Source organism: Nothoprocta perdicaria, unplaced genomic scaffold, assembly GCF_003342845.1.
Source record: "Nothoprocta perdicaria isolate Ctin4 unplaced genomic scaffold, notPer1 scaffold_197, whole genome shotgun sequence".
Taxonomy (NCBI): Eukaryota; Metazoa; Chordata; class Aves; order Tinamiformes; family Tinamidae; genus Nothoprocta; species Nothoprocta perdicaria.
Genome location: NW_020455171.1, coordinates 1,051,349 through 1,073,669, shown reverse-complemented (window position 1 = coordinate 1,073,669; position 22,321 = coordinate 1,051,349). Strand labels below are relative to the sequence as shown.

The 22,321-nt window shown below is 38.2% G+C and overlaps 1 protein-coding gene across 6 annotated transcripts in view; it reads right to left on the bottom strand.

Moving 5' to 3' along the window:
* The window catches only part of AFDN (afadin, adherens junction formation factor), an 85,831-nt gene extending 80,628 nt beyond the window's left edge, over positions 1-5,203 (bottom strand). For 3 of the 6 annotated variants that reach the window (XM_026037382.1, XM_026037380.1, XM_026037381.1), the window contains exons 1-4: positions 4,990-5,203; positions 3,324-3,436; positions 1,811-1,974; positions 401-561 (exon numbers count right to left, since the gene is read on the bottom strand). In XM_026037382.1, coding sequence (XP_025893167.1) covers positions 401-561; positions 1,811-1,974; positions 3,324-3,436; positions 4,990-5,164 — 613 coding nt within the window. In that variant the 5' untranslated portion in view covers positions 5,165-5,203. Of the gene's footprint in view, positions 1-400; positions 562-1,810; positions 1,975-3,323; positions 3,440-4,989 lie in introns of all 6 variants that reach the window. The other 3 variants (XM_026037378.1, XM_026037377.1, XM_026037379.1) reach the window with 2 other exon arrangements.
* Positions 5,204-22,321: the final 17,118 nt, after the last annotated feature.

Sequence of the window (22,321 nt, the reverse complement as noted above, 5' to 3'; positions counted from 1 at the left end):
GAACAATTCCTGCCTAAATGTGTTTGTGCTACTGATTATATTCTTATGTGCAGATCCTTCAGTTTGTTCTTAGTAAAAATGAATCACACTTATTTCAGAAGACTTCTCCAATATGTAAGTATTCTGAAATTCTAATCTTCATTTTTTCCCAGTTTAAGCACTGAGAACAAGATCAATAAGCATACTGTATCCTATCGCTAAGTCCATCATTGAAATCTTTGACTAACATTAGTCCCAGGACAGACTCTTGCAGAATCTCAGCTCTACAAATCCTTCATTGCACCATGTATATCTGCTGCCTTCTCCAGCTTTTATATCTAAATTCAGTCAGTTGTTTGCTTTAGGAATTGCCTCTCAGTAACCAGAATAACATCAGCTTAGCCTAAAGTAATCTAAGTACCTGAGTCTGGTCTGCCATCCGAACTGCGGAATTCCTGCATTCTCTTCTCTAATTTTTGTTGTCGTCGCCGCTTCATAACCACTTCAGGATTGGAAATTGTGCGAGTGAAGCTTGTCTCAGGCATGTCTTTGTAAACCTCCGCTGCAAGGCGAGAATTCTCACTGCCAAGTTAGTTTAACAAACATAGAAAAAATGTCATTAGTAGCCTAAAATGAATATGTTCTTATCCCTTCATAAAAGATCGAAAGTGGTAAGGATCTACACACACACACATAAGACCACCTAAAAAACCTGCCAAGGATCCCTTGGAAGGGTATTCTTTGTAAAGTGCACTTTTGCTAGGATTAACATCATTCTTGTGTAACTATAAATGCTCATGTATTTTCACATGCAACAACCAATTTAAGTACTGATGCTCACTAATTTTCAAGAAAGAAAAAAAATGCCTTTCATCTCTTATTAAAAAAAAAAAAAAAAAATTACAGAAACTCTACACGACACCACTAACTTTAAATATCATCTGGAAGCATAATTAGCGTGTGCTTGCAACTCATGCTTTTGCTTTGTTAATACATCTAAATATAATTATTCTTTAAATAAAAAAAAATAAAGTTAAGTAACTGCACTGAATACTGTAAAGCTAATGCTCTGAAGAACACTGTAGGAATGTTCACACAGAGAAGAACTAGACACATGRAAAACATACATGATCAAGAAGATTAAGTGCAGTAAGCAATTCTCTACTATATGTCAATTGTTCAACCAATTTCTTTTGTCATTAAAAGTCTTTTATCGTTTAGTACCTCCTCCTCATTCATTTTCTTCTTGTGTATATTACAACTTCAGCATTAAAGACAATTCTTTTGGTGTATTCCATGAGAAGCAGAGAGAATTTGCTACTGAGATAATGCTAATATGACGAAGACTTTTTCTCAGCTTTCTAAATTTTACAGATGTTTACTAATGTCTGATTCATATGCCCCAGTTTTCCCTAAAAGGATTCATGTATGACCTTAGAAGAGAGGCTCATGAAACATATCTACCAGAAACACAAACTCAAGTCAGTTTAGTCATATGTGACCACCTGCATATTGCTTTTTTTCTAGCAAAAGACACAACAATTAAACAGAAGGAAAAGAATAAAGCTACGTAGAGAAAATGCTCAAAAATAGTTACAATAGTTCATGTCACTGAACACGTGTAGATTTTTAACAAGGAGAACAAAACTTATTTTGCATCATAAAAATAAACTTTGCTGCAAGACATACATAGAGGCTACAAAATTTGTTATCAAATATTTTGGTATATGTCAGTTACTTCTSAAACAAAAGCAATCACTTATGAGATAAATAAGAAGAATTCTTTAAAAGAGGTAAATTGTATGAACTGATCAAAGTTTAACAAACTTACATATCATCCCCATGAAGAAGTCTGTCATCTTTATCTGATGCTTGTCGCAATGCCTCTTTCTCCCTCCTCTTTTTCTCTTTTTTTTCTTTTTTTGAGAGAGTCCGTTTAAAATTCTGGATAACTCCCTCTTTTTCTTGTTTTTCAGGGCCATTACTCTGAGCCTTCTGAAATAAATCAATTAAAAACAGCCTCCATCATTTCTGGTCCACTGAAAAGTTGTTATTGATTTTAACTCACCAGGTAACTGTTTAAGATACAGTATCACTAAAATGAAAACACRTTCAAGAATTCCAAAGTAGATATGTACGGTGTGTCTTCTACTCCAGAAGTGTACTCATGGAGGTGAAGAATCAGCTAAGTTTTACACGAGTAACTGCAATATACTGTCTGCAGTTAGGTCTGCAGAGTTAACTTCAAAATTTTACTGAAAGCTGCAGGACAAATGTTTTCCTCCAAGTAAAAAAATACTTCATAAAATAACACTGCACTTGATTTTCTTCCAAGACACTGTGTTGGAGTGTCAGACCAGAATAAGCAGGGGAGAAAATTCACTACATAATGACATTCCTGMTAGAGTGTTTTTTTTCTGAGTTGTCCTTCCAGTTCTCCAATTCCCACTTCTTGCATACACAAGATCCTTGTAATCCTAGACTCACTCGTCTTTGACAGAGAGAACGGTAAGAGATACGAAAGAAGATGCAGGGGTTTTTTTTATTTGTCAGGAAAGGAAGAACAAAGAGACGGCAGACTGAAGTTTACTGAGGTCAATGCATAGGAATAGCTAGTCAGGCAAACAAGTCTCATAGGTGTAATACAAGGCACCAATAATCTTCTCACCACCAATGCAGATACATCCTATATTGAAAATCGCTGTGTAAGCCAAAATACTTAAAATTAACCAATTCTAATTCCAAAGGCGGAAGAAATTCAGTGCTAACCTCAAGATGAAATACTTGTCTGATGATAGTCTGCACCAAACAGCCTGTTTTCCATAGCCATAAAAACCCAGGTTATATATAACACACAGTTTTGTTTGCCTGATGTTCCCATTTCCCTCATTTTTCAGCGAAAAGAAAAAAAAATCCCCAGAAGGAAAAAGCATTCATGAGCTCTGTTAAGAAACAGAACGCTACCTAGGGAGGTGATGAGTTTTAATTATTAAACTCCCTCTGGTATCACCCTTTAAAAGTTCTGCAAGGCATTTTGCATGGTATACTACCAGAGGATATTYTTACTACAGCTTACCAGAGCAAAACAAGCTCTAAATTTTCTGTCCCTTACATGCTACAGTACTAGCCAGCAACACTGACCAAAGTAGCACAAGTTATATGAAAGACAGAAAAAGTGCTGTGTTGTAAAGACGCAGTTTACCTTGCTCCAGATATCCAAGACCAGCGGCAGCAATTGTTTAAAGAAATTAGAAAAAAAATGAAATGAAGCTACACAATATGAGCGAGTCCCACAGATTACAAAGCTGCTGTTACCACAAGCATGTTCCGTCTCACAGCCTCACCTTTGGAGGAAGCGTATCATTTTCATTCTTGAGAACAAATCTTCCCTCTCGATCATCTTTGTTCCAGTTTAACTGTACAACAAGAGGCTTCTCATCAACATCTAATCTTCTTTCTTCTTCAAAAAAAAAAAAAAAAGAAAACCAGTAACAGTTATTTGGAACCTTAAGGCGAACAACACAAGGCTGATCTAGAAACAAGTTAGGCTTTTAAGAAAAAAATCAATACGGTGAATCTCATACAAGATTCTTCCTTTTATAGTCCCTCTATGTGCATAAGCTAAAGGTACGCTGAATATAGCCTTGTGCATCATCTTCATCAGAGCTGAAGTCTAGGAATTTAAGATTATCACTCAGGAGCAGAAGTTATAGCCACAGTTAAGATGCTTTAWACTTTACCATATCAAGTGATTTCCAAATATTCATCTTCCTGATTTTAAATTTAACTAATCTGGCTTTCTCATAAAAATAACATTCTAGAAAGACTGCGCAAAAATAAGTTAGACTATAAAATAAAATGAAAAATACATACATAAACTAGATAAACATGGTGTAAAACTAAATGAAATTTTAAGTATATGAAAATAAAACTGGGAAGATGACTAAAGAAAATAAACAAGCTTTGCCATATACTGTAGCCTTCTTTCCAGAAGGGAGATTATAACACGACAAAGACAATGTCATCTTTGCAGTTATATTTTATTTAATGTGGAATACTCATATACTGACAGAGGTGCCTCTCTTAAGAGCTGTAAACAATCAGAAACTTGCCCCCCCAAAAAAAATCATTTCATTTCAACCCTAGGCAGAGTACTAAGAGATTTTTAAAAAATCATTATTTAARCTGGTGAAAACAAATGTTCTTTTCTTCTTATAACTTAGATCAAGCCATCATCAGGAGCTTGGCAAAAAACATTGTGCATTCCAAGGTATTCCCATTTTCYATCTCAAGTCAAAGCAGTTTCAAGTAGTTTCGGTCACCGAAAAGCAGACTTTAAGGCAGTTAAACCACTTGTGTGGAGGCTTCCAAAATAGGAAAAGGACCACAACAAGCCATTTTCTCCCATTTACCCCTGGGCCATACACCCAGCCGAAGCTTTCTGTGTAGTATGGGGAGGTAAAAGCACAGGCAAGCAACATCAAAAGCCTACTTAGAAATCTAGGTTSCTCTTAAACAACACTAAAGGACCTGCTTAAGAAAAACAATATATTAGACAAAAATACCTCAAACTTCCCTCAATTTAGCAATAAAGAAACATGTCTCTCATGGCTTTCTATCAAAGAAAAAAATGAGGATGTATTCTTAATTGCTTCAATTTAAATTTCTATTCTATTTTTTTCTTCTAGGTGTTCTAAAAGTAGTGACTTTCTCTGAAATGTCAGCAAGTACAGGATGTCAAGTATAGCATTTAATAGATCATCTCATCATCAAACACACATATCTCAGACCTCAAGTTTATGTACCTACATTTGAAAATCCACTCCCCCAGGTACCCCGTAAAAGCAATGTTCGTAAGAACAAAAAATACAAAATCTATCACATGGCTCAGAAGATGAAGGGAAAGCTTCAAAGCTAATGAAAGCTAATGAAAGCTAACGAAAGATAACCTCATTAGAGTACAGGTASAAGGGAGATGAGGATGCAAAGGTTTAGCAAAAAGATACTAACCTCCACTGACATGCACCTCATAAAGTGAGTATTTAGGGGATGACAACATTCGCATGTCCGGTCGAAATTTCTCTGCGAGAGTTTCGATCACATCTTGAGTTGTGGCAGTACTAGACACCCGGATACATTTCGTTGCAAAGTTCCCAGCTGCTTTGTCTTGAAAGTAAAACCTCATCACTCCATGAAATTCCAGATCCTGAAAAGAAATAAATATACAAACCTGATTACTGCCTAGCAGTTCTAAGGTTTGGAATTCTTTTTTTAATACAGGTTTCATTGCAGCAGAGAGGCCTTTTTTTTCCATCCAGAAATGTCAACTGGGCTCAAGACATTTTGTCGTCCAGAGTAAACAATAACACRGAATAAACATCCTTGTGGAACAGCAATCTGTCAAAGAGCCCGACCCTCCATCAYGGCAGTCCCAAGGATGATCTTTTCTCTGCCCTCTTTCCTGCCACATGCTGCTACATCTTCTCTCATATGTTGGCATCTATTTGTCCCAGAAACACCCTGTTCAGGAAGGTAAACTGCCTAATCTTTTACTTCATATTTTTGAAAGGATTACCCCTCAATTTAGCTTTKAAAGCACTCTGGGATGCTAGACAAGCTCCAGTATGCAAGACAAGCTCTGGGATGCAACACAAGCTCTTGTGTTGACAAGGTAAAAAGAAGTGACACAGGAACCCTAAGCTTGGTGCCTACACTGTTCCTTCAACATTGCTCTGTGCAAACCCTTGTAGCTCCACGTCCTCAGATACTTTCCTTCATCATCACTGTCATAACCTACATTTCATCCTACCGAACAGCAGGAGGAGGTTCCTTGCTTTTACACCTCTATTACAGAGCTAAACACTGACACCAGATTCAAACTCTAGTTCTGCAGCAGCCTCAGCCTGGTTGCTGCACCACTTCCAACTCCTGAGGCCCTGCACTGAGGTCAATCAAGAAAATTCAATTGTCCTGTTATCCATACAGCTATTTATACAGAAAACACATTCAAGCTTACTCTACAGTTTAATTATGATCATTTGTGTCACTATTTTCAAGATACTTTGCAAACAATATATCCTCCAGTGTCAGRTGCCATAATAGGTTTCACACTAAGAGCAATCCTATCCAGTACCAATCTGATCACATAAAGGCACCACAAAGTTGAATTTGAACAGAAATATATATATATATATACATGCATATATATTTACTGAAGTTAATACACCGTTTGCAAGACCTCTGAAGAAAAGAAAAAAAAAGTGTTGCTAGCTAAACTGTAGGGCARAACATACCACCAGTCACCACTGCATATACAGAGAGAGAAAACTCTATGACTGTAAACACTCTTCTTCCCAGGGCACTCAGTTCCCAGTTCTGCTCCAAACTCTTCCTAATCATTAGGAACCCAGACAAGGCTCTGCTTTCACTCCTCAGTGACACCTACCCCATAAGGTAAATACATGTGATTACCATGAAAAGGCATCCATATATACAGAAATAAAATTTTCCTGAAGGATATTTCTAGTCTAAAGCATATAAAGAAAATTCAGCCACAGAATCTGGAAACACTTTGTGTGCATTTTTGGTTGTTGCTGTTTACATTGGCTAGTCCCAACCTTGCTAGTGGGCAGCTCAACAGCCTGGGCAACTCAAGGCAACGTTCACATGATGAGATTCCCCCTAAAAACACTTCCAAATTAGCTTGCATATTGGAATGAAGAGACTTTTTTTTCCTTTTCCCTCAAGAAGTTTAATAGCATCCATCACTCCAATTAACAGAAAGCTCAAGGCAAGGCAGGGACCAATATATAATCATAAGAATGCATGTTCTTATGCATGGGTCAGACCAAGGGGCTATCTAGTCCCGTACCCCACCCCTGCAAACAGCCGAGAGCAGATACCCCAGGAACACCCCAAGAGCGGGGCCGCGTGGGCGACACGCTGCCCCTCTACCTCTCCTACACATCTACGTACTCCGCCACCCCCACACTCTCCAGCTTCCGAGCCTTTGTGGTTCCAACACTTCTTCATTCAGAAGTCTTTCTATTTAACAACCTTCAATGATTCTTACTTCAACTTCCACAGCCCCGYTCTTGCACTGTGAAAGGAACCTTTTTGTTTGTTTTGAACTTGCTACCTTTGACTGCTGGTATATTTTCTAAGAGACGAGGCAGAATCATTTCTCGTATTTCCCCCTGCTCCAGGCCATTGGGGACTTCACAAGGGTTTTTACCCCATTCATCTCTTTTCAGGCCCATGCATCCTACCCTAAACTCTATCTGTGCGAGGAAACTAACCCAAACCTTGCACAAACCTGTGCTGCTCATCCCTGAGCTTTACACCACTATCTTTGAGGTGAGACGACTSCACATGTCACATGGCCCCAGGCAATAGCAGGCTTTGTTTTGCTCTCTGCTCTTTTCCTGAAAAATTATAGGATTAACTTTTCTGAGCATAAACTGGCATTTCCACAGAATCACCTGTTGCAATGCAAAGCTGTTGTTCTTGCTTGCACTAAGTTACATATTCTGTATGAGTTACCTCACATTTATCTACACAAATTTATCTCATTTTCTCAACCACACTGACATTAGGGCTTCTTCAGCAGTTATTAAAAGTTGACTCTCACTTTTTATAATCTAAATATTTTTAACAGCAGATTTTTACAACTACTCATCTCTAAAAAACATTGCCTTCATTTCTTATCTTTCCTCTGATTAATCATTCATTCAAACCTATGTGATCCAAAGTGCAAATAAATAAGCAAAATGAAACAGCACAGGAGAGCAACTCGAGCCTGGGTCTAGAACTACTGAAGATGGCTACAGAACACATCAGAAGTGTTCGAAGTCCTGCAGAACTGAGATATTATTCAGCTTGGCTGTTTGAATAATCTCACAGGAAAGTAGGGTTTTTTTCTTTTTAAATTCCAATTACTCCATTCTTTTTACAAAAGGAGTCAAGAAACATAATTAATTTAAACAAAAAAAAAAAGTAGAAAACAAAGAGAAAACACTTGCACTCTAAAAAAGGTTTGGAAAAGTCTGCACTGTGATTCAATGGGGTTTGTAGCAGGGAAACCTGGACTTCCTTAAGAAACAAACACAGGGGTTCCTACAAACAAAGCAGAGCTGCAACCCCCAGCACTGCTGGTGTACGAGAGAGGAAACCCCTCCTTTGATGCGCCACAGAGGCGACAGGAGAACATTTTTCCACTCTCCTAACATGTAGGAGGCATCAACGAACAAGGGCTGGTTCACTATTCCCACAAGCCAAGCAGAGAATACAGGCAGGCTGTTAAGATACTCTCCCACAGGTATTAAGTAATACATATTTAAGCATAAGTTACACATCATTCATTTTGTTAGGTATATAGAAAAAAAATCTAAGTTTCCTTTCAAAAAATTTGCCCTCGTAACCCTTTCGAAAGCCTTACTTAGCAGTATGTTAACTACATGGATATCACTGTTCACCCTACAAATGGCATTCTGCATAGTTAGATCTAGAGAGCACCTAAAAATAGCACCAAAAGTGTCACATCTTTCTCCCTGCTCCTTTCAAATTCTGGAGGCAACAATCTACATCTACCTAACCCCTAGCTAAGCTGCAGTTAGGCAGCTTGAYGTACCTGCCGCTCAGGAGCTTTGCTAACAGAATATAAAGCACTGCAAAACCAACGCACAGCCTAACGATGAGAATTAGATTTGGTCTGATTAGAAAACAAATACAAGTTGCTTGCAAATGACTTCAGGTCACAACACTGATACTGAGAGGTCAGTGCAAAAGCAGTATTGTCACTGCAGGACACATTTGTATGACACACACACACACACACACATGCATGTGACATTCACACGCTGCCTCACCTCCTCACCTGCAGTCAGTCTATAGAGTAAAATGGACCTGACTCCTTTAGAGCGATAAATATGCAACGAAGCCAAGTTTTTACTGAAATGCTTAATGACAACAAAACTACRAGGTTTTAAAAACAAGTATATGAAGTCACTAGAAGAGCCATCATTTAAATTACATGAAGGTCAATAGTTTTCTAAGCTGCTATTTCTAGCAGTTATGCCAACTTGAAACTTAAGGACAGACAGGGTGTTTTCCTTTAAAATATATATTTTCTATATGTATATATACACACACACACATATATAAATGTCTCCACTCGACTATTAAAAAGTAATTTCATATCATCTTTAAAAAAAGAAAAAAAAGAACACAGATTAACTGTTGTAAACTGTTTTCCATTTAAGGAAGAACGGAAATCATCTTCCAAAAAATGCAGCTTTATGACTGATGCTAGGATCACCTCAATGGTTCCGAGAGAGAATGAGTCACACAGATGAAAATAGGGTTTTTTTTAAATCTTTTTCATCTGCTTTATTTCCTCTTCTACAGCTTTGACACCTGATTCAATAAAGATATTGCACTGCAGAACAACTCTGTTTATTCACAACTGCATTTATGCACACTTTGATCTTCATAAAAACAGGATCAACACTAGAGTTTTCTGGCAATGATACAATTATCAATGGCCCACAACACAAGAACCAGAACTAAATAAGGGAAGTTATTTCCTCAGTTTTCCAAGGAAAACTACATTTCATCTTAGGAACTCTTCCCACTACAAAATGAAAGTGCCAGATAGTTACAGTCCCACAGAAGGTTCTGCATAAATTTTTAATACAAATTCAATGTCAGAAAATYGATGCAAATCCCAGTACAATATCTGGCAAATGCTACATAACTAAAATCTTAAACTAAGGTCAGAAAACATAAGTATAACTAAAACAGACTCTAAAAATGGATTTACTTTTAAAAAAATGCAGCTTAAACATAAAGCTTGAATTATAACTGTCAATATTCTGTTGTATATCTTGCATGCATTCTACCTATTTCTTACTAGCAAACTTCCTACAAAACAATTACTATAGTAACTATGCATATTAAACAAATTTAGCTGTCCATTAAACATATTAAATTGTCCATCAGATTAATTGACCCTGCAGAAAGACCTTATACCTCAATTCATATTGTAGAGAAAAAAAAAAAACACCTTCAGAAAGCAGGCTTCATTAAAACAACAAAAAAAAACAGTAAGACCCAAGACCCACCCATCTACATCAAGAAGCTATGCCAGAATATTTCTTACCTACTTCAAAACAAAACAAACCACTTCCTTCAAGAACGATATTCTGGCAAACCCACTAGACTCAGAATACAGCAATCAGACATACTTTATTTTGAAAATATTAAATCTTAATAAACTTCTATCTAATTATTTATAAGTTTATTTAATTAAATAAACTKCTACAAAAGAACCCGCCTGGATGTGGCCCTGTGCAATGTGCTCTACTATGTGTCCCTAAGGTTGGACTAGATGATCTCCAGAGGTCCCTTCCAACCTTAATCAGACTGTGATTCCGTGTGTGTGAAAAGACATTGTCATGCATGCAGCATAAAATATCCTTAGGCATAATTCACAACTCCACGGGGAAAAAAAAGGAAATAAAACCTACTGAGTGCTCCCTCAAAGCATTACAGGTTTCTCTCTCCACTTTTCAAGCCTACAATGAAAGATCCTACGAAATCTTAAAAAATATTTGCTGCACACAGCAACTGTCTGCCACCTGCAGGATATTTTCTGTTAAACTGCATGATGCAGCATCATTAAACATTTCCCAAACAAGCAGAAGCAAAAGCAGGCAGCTTTTCTTACAAATGAAGTCTAGTACCACTCRCAGGAAAACACTCCAGTAAAAATATTTTCAACAATGAGCATCAATATTAGTTCTGGAGCTTTTTAAGCTTCAACCACTCATTAACTAGGCTGTTTTAATACAAACAGCAACAAATGAAGGTACACAGTGCTTTCCTGGATTAAAGTATTTAGAAGGACATGGATGCTTGTGTCACAGCCATTCAGTGAATCTTCCAATACCTTAAAATATAGCAGCACATAGCAGTTGGAAAATGTAACAACAAAGTAAAAAGCTTTTGTTTGGGAAGCTGTTTGAAGGACATGACAAGATGGAAAAAAAAGGAAAACTAATTTGAGGTACGTGCATTCGGACTATCAAAATAGTCTAAAACAAAGACTCCAACCAAGACAGAGATACAGGCGAAATTTCATCATTTGAAACTTGATAAAAAGTTATTCAAAACCAAAACTAAACTCCAATCAATCAATCAATCATGACTATTATTTAAGGGTAAGTGCAAAACCAGAGCAACAGGTCTCCAGGCTCGTTGTTCACCTCCAGTTGCAACCTGTCACTGCTGAGCAAAATCTATAGAAGAAAAATTAGAAATACGTCCTCAAAGTAAAAAATTCAAGGGTTCTCCCTATTAGTTATTGTATTAAAGACTGTTATTTTTACATTATCTGATCTAGTGGACCAGGAACATGTTATTACATCTGTCTCAAACCAAATTACAATAGGAAAATTACAAAGGGAAAATGACAATTCTGGCACTAAAAGTCTAATTTTCCACTGACATTAATACTTGCCAACAACCTGCAGAGCTGCAACCCTGGTATTTAAAAAGTCTTCATTCATCATTCAGCCCACAAAAAGACCGTCTTCAACACATTTTAACATTAAAAGCATAGGTCCAGGATCACACAAATGCTGGGTGCTGCAGCAGCCACCCTTCTTGCTGCTTATTCCCACCTCCTTCCTTACACTAGGTACAGCACTACAAACTGGGATAACTAGTGCAGAAAGGCAGGTCGTTTCCTGCTCTACCCCACTGCAGAGCTACAGAACTGTAGTGCTGGCATTTGTGAGAAATGGACTTTCTCCTCAYGCTTTATATTAACTTGAAAGAGCCACACAACAGCAAGGTAAGCCAAACTGGACAGCTTGCCCCCGCCCYGACACTAGCGCCTACCTGGCCCCGCACAGAGATTCTGCGGCTTTGTAGGGCAGCAGGCAGCTTGAGGTGCGTGGATACGTTGGCCGGGCCCGCGCTCCAGCCCACGCGCAGAGGGGTGCACGGGCAAGCGCCCAYGGAGCGGGCAGGGGAAAAAAATCTATTCCCATTCATAGATGCAAGAAACACCAACCATTTAATACATGAAATAAATTATCACTGACATAAATTGTGAAATCAATAATCCTTTAAATCCACAGCTGTTTGGATACATTTCTTATATCAATATTCTATCTTTATTGTTCCAGTATCAACCTTTAGCTTGATGCAACAGCACATCAAAAGAAAACACAATGCCAAGTCATTTTCACATAACCAGGGGTCACATTGGATTTACTCTTTTATTGACACTGCTGCAAAGGACTGACCCAACTCCACCGTGTGGGGCCATCCGCCTCCGCACGCTGCACTGCACAGGGCTAAGGGAGGCAGCTCCGGGCCCGGCCTAGAGAAAAGGCGGGCSCTACCTGACCCTCTGCACGCAAGCGCCAAGCGCTGGCACCAAGGCCCATTAGTCAGGAGGCTGAGGCAGGAATGCTAACGAGCCCAACAGGAAGCAAGCACCTGACTCTCCCGCAGCAGACCTGCTGCAGCAGGCAATCCACTCTGGGGGAAAAAAAAAAAGGCTTAAAAAAACACCCAGCTGAACTTAGATCCCTACTTGAACACAAAATCTCATATTGCCTGGACCCAGTTTCCAAATTTCCTATTCTGTGGTCTACACTGAAAATAAAACATTTTTTAGATTTTAAGACTTTTGCTTGTTTTTTTAAGGAACAGCATTTGCCTCTTTTGGAGGGGCCACTGGGGCAGCTACCACTACAAAGAATTACACAGCCAAACAAAATGCAAGAGGGCCCTATCTGGCAGGATGCAGATCAGAAAGGCTGACAAGGGATTTGGCCCAGGTAAATTTGGGGGAATGGGAAACCCTCTCAGCCCATATTCCCCTGTTTACAACTCTGCTAAGCGCTCCCTGCCAAACGGACTCTGCTAAAGGTTTTATAGCAGTTCTTGCCAACAAAGCAATGCGATAGCACAGGAATTGCACCAGGCTGTTGCCAACTTCATTAACCTTCTCACCAGTTTAACTACCCAAGAGACACTAATGTGCAACATTTAAATTCGTTCCAGTTGTACAATTATTGACACACTGCCTTGGAACTTGCTCTATAATCATTAAGTTCATACATTCTGGATATTGGTTCAAATCCAAACTGTGACTGGATTTCTAAAAGTTATTTTAAAATTAAATTGAGTTTAGTCAAACAGGTTTTAAGGAGCAATGCCATTTCAAAAGGCAGCCTAAACACAATCTTTGTCATAACGAATGCCCTGGAAAGAGCGGGGGTGAGGCTGGGGACACACTTTTGGGGATTAAAGGGTGTTTTAATCCTCCCACTCCAGTCTTTTGTAATGTTATTGTAAATTAGTTCTGCAAAATTACATAAAAATCTGCACTGTGGCTCTGATGATACAAAGTTAGCTGATCGCAAAGGTGCATCACCAAAGTGGTTACATTCACCTTCAGCAAGAACACAAGCAGAAGCTGAGATGGTCATGTTTTCCACTTACTTTTACCATTCATCGATTATCAGAATAAAAAAATAAACAGAGCAGTCATTCACTACAGAGAGAACCAAAAGGAGTAGTCATATTTACACGTGTATATAACAGTTTTGGAGCATGTTAGAAACACGAAGYAGCCTTTCCAAACAGTTAAGAGAAATGCTGGATCTGTATCATAAAGTACCTAACTTGAGTGACATATTCATTTTAAACCAGAGAAAGACTTTCCTGATGTTGCTATTAAAAAAGATCTGTCATGAATTATCCCTTTGATTTTTTTTTAATTAAAGAAAAAAGTCATACCTTAGAATATATGAAGCTGCTTCTTAATGTCATCAACAGTATTACCTTTAGATGGTTCACTGGAGTACCCAAGAGCACAGATAACTTGGAAAAAGTTTTGCAGTAGTTGTAATATTTCAGTAAAATTTATCTGTTGATAGACTTTTCTCTATAAAACTCATACCTAATCCTGTTGTATAATTTTTGGCAGCAATTTCATCAAGCACCGTGCTTGGTGAATGCCATTCAGTTTGATTTAGCTGCATTTAAAATGACTGTTGGGAAGTTAAAAAGGGCCTTCTTTGCAGTAGCATCATCTACAGTCCCTTCTATCTGACACTAATTTTGCACTCTCTGGTTTGGTTGGGCTTTCTGTTCGCTAGTCTCATACTAGAAATAAATTCCTCTGCTCTAACAGGACACCTAGACCAATGCAGTCCTAAACAGATTTCTTATTAATGCACTTCAACAAAGCATTGTTTTAGTTCTGATTTTACTGGGAGACCCTCCCAGAACTCTGTTTTCTTTTACATMTGGATGACACCACAGAACTGCCAACAAAGCACACTTGAATGCTGTGTACTTCAATTTGCATTCTGCTTTTCATGATAAAATATTTTACCCTCCTTTTATTGTACCAGAGGAAGCTGGTACAATACAAATAGCTGTATTGTGGAACCTTGGAGATTCCACATTTTCCACCTGCAATAATGTCTATTCCTCCAGCCTGCAAGCAAGTGCCTCGACTGATATGTCTTGCTCTGCAAACCTGTAAGAAAACCTGTCTACTGCTATTCTTTTCTCTTTCCTAATGCTCCACATTATGTTTCATATCCTGTTATARTAACAATACATACGTAAGTAAAATCCCTATACTGCTGATTACAGGAAGGTTACACGGGGAGAAAGGGACTCGAGTGAGGGTCCTGCTTCACAGCTGGGGCGGGCTGGTGGTTCCGTCTTTGCTAACCTGACAGCACCGAGAAGCTGCACTGGAAAGGGCTTCCCCTTTACCCCCTACCCTGCCTCCAGCCCCACAGTGTCACACGGTGTCAGTCCCTTTGCTCCAGCACTATCGCTTATATGGACTCTAGAGAGAGTTCAGGGAGAAAAMCCCAAAGAAAATGAACTCCAGAGCCCCCAGCTCCCAGATGACTCTTTATTGCTATTTAGCTTGCTTAAGAGCTTCATTRTGGAGTCACACTAGGCCCAAACATAAAGGAGGGATTCAAAAAAAAAAGGCTTAGTTGACAACAAGGCAGTGGAGAACTTTACTTGCTTAAGCTAAAAACATGAAATCACATCCTTACAATCTTCTCTTGGGCAGCTACTGGCAGTCAAAATAAAACTGTAAACAGYAACTTAGAAGGGACTTCTCTATGGATCTGGGAACCCAAGATCCCAGATTTTAATGGAAATATCTTTCTCAACACTAGCAGAACAGAGCACCTTAGTGCTACTGTTATTTGCTGCTAGTACTAGCCACTGCAACATTTTTCATGTGCAGAACATAAAAGACAATATTGACAAGGTTTCACCATCTTTGGCATGCATACATTAATTTAACTGATTTCTCAGAGATGCCAAGAGAATTTCTGCAAAACACGATGTCAGATGCTGTCTATCCACAAACACCCATACAGAGTTTACATTCCCAAGTCTCTCCAAGCTCCAGCAACAATCCCAGTAGCATCATTTCAATAAAACAGGCGAGCGGTGGGAAGTGAGAAAAATTACTGAAATGAAGTGAGACTGAGGAAGCCACCATGGTTAAGAGAGTYAGCAGAGAGATACGATGAGTTAAATGTTTAAAAAAAGCTCGGTGAAACCAGTTAAAAGTCTGCATTTAATCATGCTAGAAAATGTGTYTCATGCTAGAAAATATGCATGAAACACAAAGAAACACTTGAAAGTACTCTTAACTATATGAGTAAAAAACACTACAGAATGCCAGCATTTCAGCCATGGACACTATTTTCTCCCTTACTCCTGCTGCTTTAAACATTCTGCTCCATGCTCAGGATAACAATGTGAATTTGGTGACTGTAACAGCCAGATCTACTCCCGATAGAGGAAACAGCAGCTGACCACTTGATTACATAGGAAGCTCCTCATTTCCTGAGCAGTTCTCTTCATAATAGTATTTTTTTAAAAATCTAGAAAAAAAATATTAGGTAGTACAGACATAAAGATCAATTTTACTGCCTTTTTTTTGGTCAAGGGAACATTGCTCAAAATCTAGAAGTGATTTGTGAACAATGGAGCTCAGCTATATGGYAGCTTCATAAATTAGGTAACACCATCCATTCTTTTTTTCTATATAAAATTGCTACTTTCAAAGGGCAAAAAGATAGCTCTCCCCCCTTACCACTTAGAAATATCGGTGCTTCATTACTTTTTAAAAATACAGACATAAATATCTTGAATTATCATTTAGTTGCAATACCACTAATATGAGAACATGGCTTCAATTCTAGTCATGAGGAGGAGTTAACCAACTGAGCCCAGCACACACTCGTCTTCTGGGTGCTCAAAATTATAAGTAGTCAGGGTAACTCACTTTATTTTCATTCAAACACCAGAGCAAATCTACTCCAAGAGACCAGCACCCCAGTCAACAAACCTGCCACTGTCTGCTTAAAGATGTCCAAGGAAGTCTCAGTCAGACCACCAAGGACAACAGCTAGTGTGTGGAGATGGGAAGAGACAGACAGAATCCCTTTATAACTRCAGTCTACTGAATATCTGGATGCTGTCAGCCATCACATACTCATCCTTCACATTATCACTTTCCTTTTCACCCTTCCTATCCCCACCTGGCCCAGAACACCACGATATTCTCTCTGCACGCACTTGATAATGACAACACATTTCTATATTTGTACGTTGCTTAAAGTAGGCTGCAGCTTCATGCCTAGAATGAGGGAGCAGATGGTTCATGAGCAGAACTCAGTGGTTCCTCTGCGAGTTTGATCACTCAACTTTAAGGTTTCATACTGCCACAATAGAGACAGTCTCTCTCCATCACCCACCACTGCAGCTGTGTCCAGAGACATGTCAGTTAAACGGCTTCCTTTTACAAAAGGAGACTTCTGGAACAGTATTTTCTTGAGAAGCTCCAGATATTGATTATTCCTCTTATAGGGTAAGCCAGCCCTCACTCATTGACCTGCAGAGCGYGCAATAAACCTTTCTAGCCATGTTTTTAGAGGCAAATCCAAGAACAAGCATCCAAATCATACAGAGGTCTAGCTGAAATAAGCTAGAAACATCCCTCACCAGATGGGATGGATATCAAATTAGATTCCAATATAATACAGGAAAGGTGATTTAAAGCTTTATTGGTTTAAAACAGATACCAGTATACAGAATCTAATGCTGAATTTAAGCTCAAAGAGTTGGATGGGGGGGGTGATGCTAGCTCAGCTTATTTTAGTTTTATTATTTGTTAATATTGGTCTTGGAACAGTTAGAGAATTAACTTCCAAACTAATATTTTGATTATTAATGTTAAAAAAAAAAAAAGCCTCCACTGAAGCAGCAGACAATAAGCCTAAATATCTGTGGCCATATAAAATTATACTGTACTTTAAAACTAGAACTTCAGCATTTCTTCTAGCAAAAATGCTATGCTATACTATCAGCATAGCTGTATTTCCATGCAATTGACCTAGTCTCCATATCTAACCAAGTATACCAGATGCTTTGAAGTTCTAATACCATGGTAAAAATGATCTTTCTATGGTTAAAATTAGTGTTTCATAGCCAGAACTTTTAAGATCACACATGGCATGCTAAGTCCAGCAGCTACTGCTTGCCTCAATACATTCCGTTTGTTTTTAAATAATTCTTCAGCCACCACACAGAGATGTGTATCACAACAGCACAATCTGAAACACTGAAGGAGGTTCAGAACGAAGATTTCAGCCTGTTCACACACTGTACAGCACATGATACAGTAGTAGAAGACCAGTAATAATCAGAACTAGAACTAGGAAGAAATACTACCCAAACCAAGCCCAYATACATAAAAATAACCCAGCATTATTTATTCACTGCAAGTATCTATTCTGATAACTCACGCAGGTTTGCAATTAAGAGGAAATGCTGGAGAAAACGGAAATAGAACAGAATGTAATTTATACAACTTACAATTGCTTCTTCTGCATTATTAGGATATTCATTCTGCATTATTAGGATATCCGTCCAATACCCCCTCCCCAAAAATATATAAGCAAATAATGCTTCCTTAAAGTATGTCTATGCAGATATATAGACTGAATCAGGTTTAAAAAAAAAAAAAAAAAAAAAAAAAAAAAAGTTCCTGAAATGTTAAGGTATTTTCAGTCATGAAAGTGGAGCAAGACAGAGATAGACTGCTGCGGTCTAAGTACTCAACTTCAACAAAGACCTAAGTACTTTTGTACTCCACAAAGCACTTGAGTACATGCCAGTGAATGCTCTAGCAAACRTTTCTTCCCCTAATAAATTCGGCAAGGACAAATCAAGGATAGATGCAAAGTCCTGCCTCTGAAAAGGAGTAATACCTGCAACAGCACAAGCTGAAGCAGGGAGCAGCTCTGCTGGGAAGAACAGGGTGGACAGCAAGCTGAACGTGAGCAGTGCCCTGGCAGCAGCGAAGGTCGACACCATCCTGGGCTGTATTAATGGGAATGCAGGCTGTGCAGAAAGGAAAGCAACTATCCCTCTCTACCAAGGAGACACTGCACCCAGAAGTCTGCCTCCAGTTTCGTGACTCCCCAGTACAAGAAAAGCAGGGATAAACTGGAGCAAGCTCAGCTGAGCTTCATCAGCACACCTGTCCTATAAGGTGGAGGTAAGGGATTTCTTTAGCCTGCAGAAGAGCTACACAGCAGTCCCTAGTGCCTACAAAGAGATGATGATGCAGTCAGGATCTTCACAGTAATGTGTGAAGTGCCAAAGAAGAGACAATAGACATAACCGAAACGTGAGAAGTTTGGTCTGGATAAGGAAAAGCTTTTTCATCATAAGGGCAGTCAAGCAACAGAGCAGGTCGCCCAGAAGGTCTGTTCCTGGAGGCTTTCAAGACCTGACTGGATAAAGCCCTGAGGAGCTTGGTGTAACCTCACAGCTGAACCTTTGAGCACTAGAGACCTCCTAAGGTCTCACTTATYCTATGAACCTTTTTAATCATCCACAGAACACAGAATAACTGATTYCCCCAAACTAGTTTCCTACATAAGACACTAATTATTACATTATTAAGGGGAGATACCCTTAACTTATTCCAAGCACAGAACAGGAAAGCAAGCTGATGCTGAGAGGTTCCAAGACGTCACRGGAAGGAACACGACACTTGAGGCGTAACCAAGAGCAGACTACGAATGTTYGAGTTATAGCACCACATTTTGAAATTTCTCTTCAGATATGAATCCAACTAACCTAGATCTGAAAGGCTAAAACCTAAATAAGTRGCTGTAGTAAACATAGCAAGAGTCACCTCTCAAATAAATGCAACCCAATTTATMCAAAATAAATGGACTGGCATACACATATTTAGGGTTACAGGATAACAAACTCCAATCCAAACCCCTGTTCAAACAAGGCTCAGCTCCGTAAAGCCTATTTCCAGAACACATTTGTAGTTAATGAACCGCATGATGATTACACTTCTAGTACRGATAGAGCAAATGCAAAGCTGAAAACATTTCTTCTAAGATTATCAGGTGAATCACTGTACAGTAGATTAAAAATAAGGTTGCTTAATTTTATTACTAGCACAAAATACGAAGATGAGCCTCTGCTTTATTWTCCTGTAAAAATACAAAGTGAAATTTCATAACATGAATAGCTCATTGGAAGATTTCTTGACAACTGCTTTTTTTTTTTTTTAATAAAATCATTCAATAAAGATTACATAATCAGAAGAAATGAGATTAAAAAGACAAACCTCGAAATTTAAGGCAAAATCTAGGAAGCTGGAATATAAAAATAAATAAATAAATAAATCCTACACCRCCCTGTACCATCATTCTGATAGAATTTCTTTGGGTTGTCCACATAATTTCTGAATATGATGGTGTAGCACAGGGTTCTAGACAGACATTCAAGCGCAACAGGGAAAGTGATTCCCCATCATCAGTACCAGTCTGTGATTTCCTTCCTACAGGGAAGAAAACTTCCTACAGTTACTACAGGGCATGAGGAGAGAAAAATCAAATCCTCCAAGAGCAACAGCAGCACAGCTTGATCCTGAGGGGTAACACCACAAAGCAACAGCTTCTGAAGAAAACAAAGAGGAACAAAAGGAAAGCAGTAGAGAGCAAGACAAAGGAGTAATCACGAGAAGGCAGAAGAAATACACTCTAGCTACACTAACAGTAGCCATAGTTAACAGATCAACCTTCCTGCTGCACAGTTTATTCTACTGGTGTTATTCKAAAGAGGAAATGCAGTTGTGGCTGACTTTAGCAATCTCAAAATCCTGGGCAACCAAGTCAACTTTAAACATCTTAACTTTATCTTACAGAAGGGACACTTTATTTTATGAGCATAACTGATACAATTTTCTAAATATTTACCTGAATAAGTCACGGTATTTTCTACAGGCCACTATATAGTCATAGCTCTCATGACAGTATTTTAAAGACACAGGTCTAGAATCTGCATCAGAATTTGTTTTAAAAGTAAAAAAAAAAAAAACTAAAAATGAAGATTTTTCTAATCACCGTAAGTAATTTCACAATTAAAAAACAATCTCAAGCAAATATTCACCCTTGTATATAGTACTAACGTAGCAGTAATTCATCGTAAAGCCTACATGGTACTTATACATCTGCCAGGAATGAGCTATTCCTACCAGTAATGAGCTATTCAGAGCAGCTACTTCCAAATTGTAACCTGTATATCTTGAGTTGTCAAGAGGACTGCTTACCCACAGAGAACAGCATAAGTTATACCTCACTGACACGGCCTTTAACATTTGGATCACCTTGCCATCTTCTACGAGCAAACTGCACRTTTAATAGTTGCCTGCCAGGTAATCAGTCACTGAAAGACATTTACATCCACAAATTCACACAGATTCACATTTATATCCACAAATTCAATCCCTTTCTGCAGCACAAAAATGTGGTCCTCAGTGTCAGATGTTTGAAAATTCTTAATAGAAAAGGAATACGTGYAAGTGTTGTGTTTCATTGTAAATAATTCTAAAAGGAAGATTTTTCTTAACATCAAGTAGTTATGGTACCTGAGCATAGAAGAACCAGGAAAACTAGATTTGAGCTTTTTGATGTCACAAGTGAAAGAAAGGTTGTTGTCTTTTTAATTCTTACCTTTTAAATGCACATGCAAGAGACACAATATGTTTTAGACCCCGAAGTTATGATTCAGTACTTTTTTTAATCAAAACTATATAACTGATACCAGAAATAATGAAATTAAGGCTTGACTACTCCGGGGGGGCGAGCAGTAAAGCAACTCAAGTTGCTGTACAATAAAAATGCATTTGGATGTCTCTAAATCAAGAGATAAAACCAAACTATAAAGAAATAYTGGTCAACTATAAAAATACTTCCCTCAAGCTGTTAGTCTCCAAGAGTATCACCTGCACAAGGTCTTCAAACTTTAATTCTAAGCTGGCTAGTAGCTCAAATTGCCAGTAAAAATAAATAAATAAGCCAGACAGAAATAGAAAAAAAAAAAATCTCATGAAAAAAAAAAAAAAAAAAAATCTCATGTTCTCTGCAAGACATCAAAATAAATAAGTCCATCTTTGTCTTTAAGGAGACAGATCTCCATTCTGCTACTGGTTCTGTTTGGACAGATCCATACTCACACACCCATAAAGTCAGATAGATCAGTTTGAAACATCAGGGTCAGAAAAGAGTTACTTCAGGGCCCATTCCTTTTTTTAAGCCATGATTGACAAACACAGAGTTTAGACACATAGATCCTCAATGTCTCACAGACTACCCACTCCCCACCATCAGTAAGGTTTTCATGACAAAGCAACARAAGTTTTTGTGCTTGTTCTAAGAAAATAAAACAACCAAAAGAATTCCAAAGCATTCAAACATCAATTTTTAGAATGATAATCAAATCCAGGCTGGATACATTCTCATTTAAGAAGGCAAAAGAAACTTTGTTTTTGACTAAAATTTGTATCCCATTTAAAAATTCCAACCCTCTGGGATACACTTTAACACTTTTAATTTGATTGTCATGCCCTGATCAGAAAAGTAACTTTGCAGTGAGAAATCTACCCTTTTAAAGAGATCATTTGTCTTTCCAAAAGGAATGTTTCATTACCAAAGGAAATACCTTAAAACTAGTCTTACTAGCTCTAGTTTAAGAATTTCTGTTAGAAGAATACTAATTAATTACTGTTTTTATCAGGTAGTACAGGATAATAAAACTGGATTCTAGAGCCAACTTAATTGGAAGTCACCAAAAAGAAGTGTTTCCCAATGGTATTTTGCATGAATTGCTGTTCCCAGCAAGTGGTTCATTTCTTCCCAGCAGACCTCTCGGTAGTTGGTTACGTGATTTGTACATTTAGTTA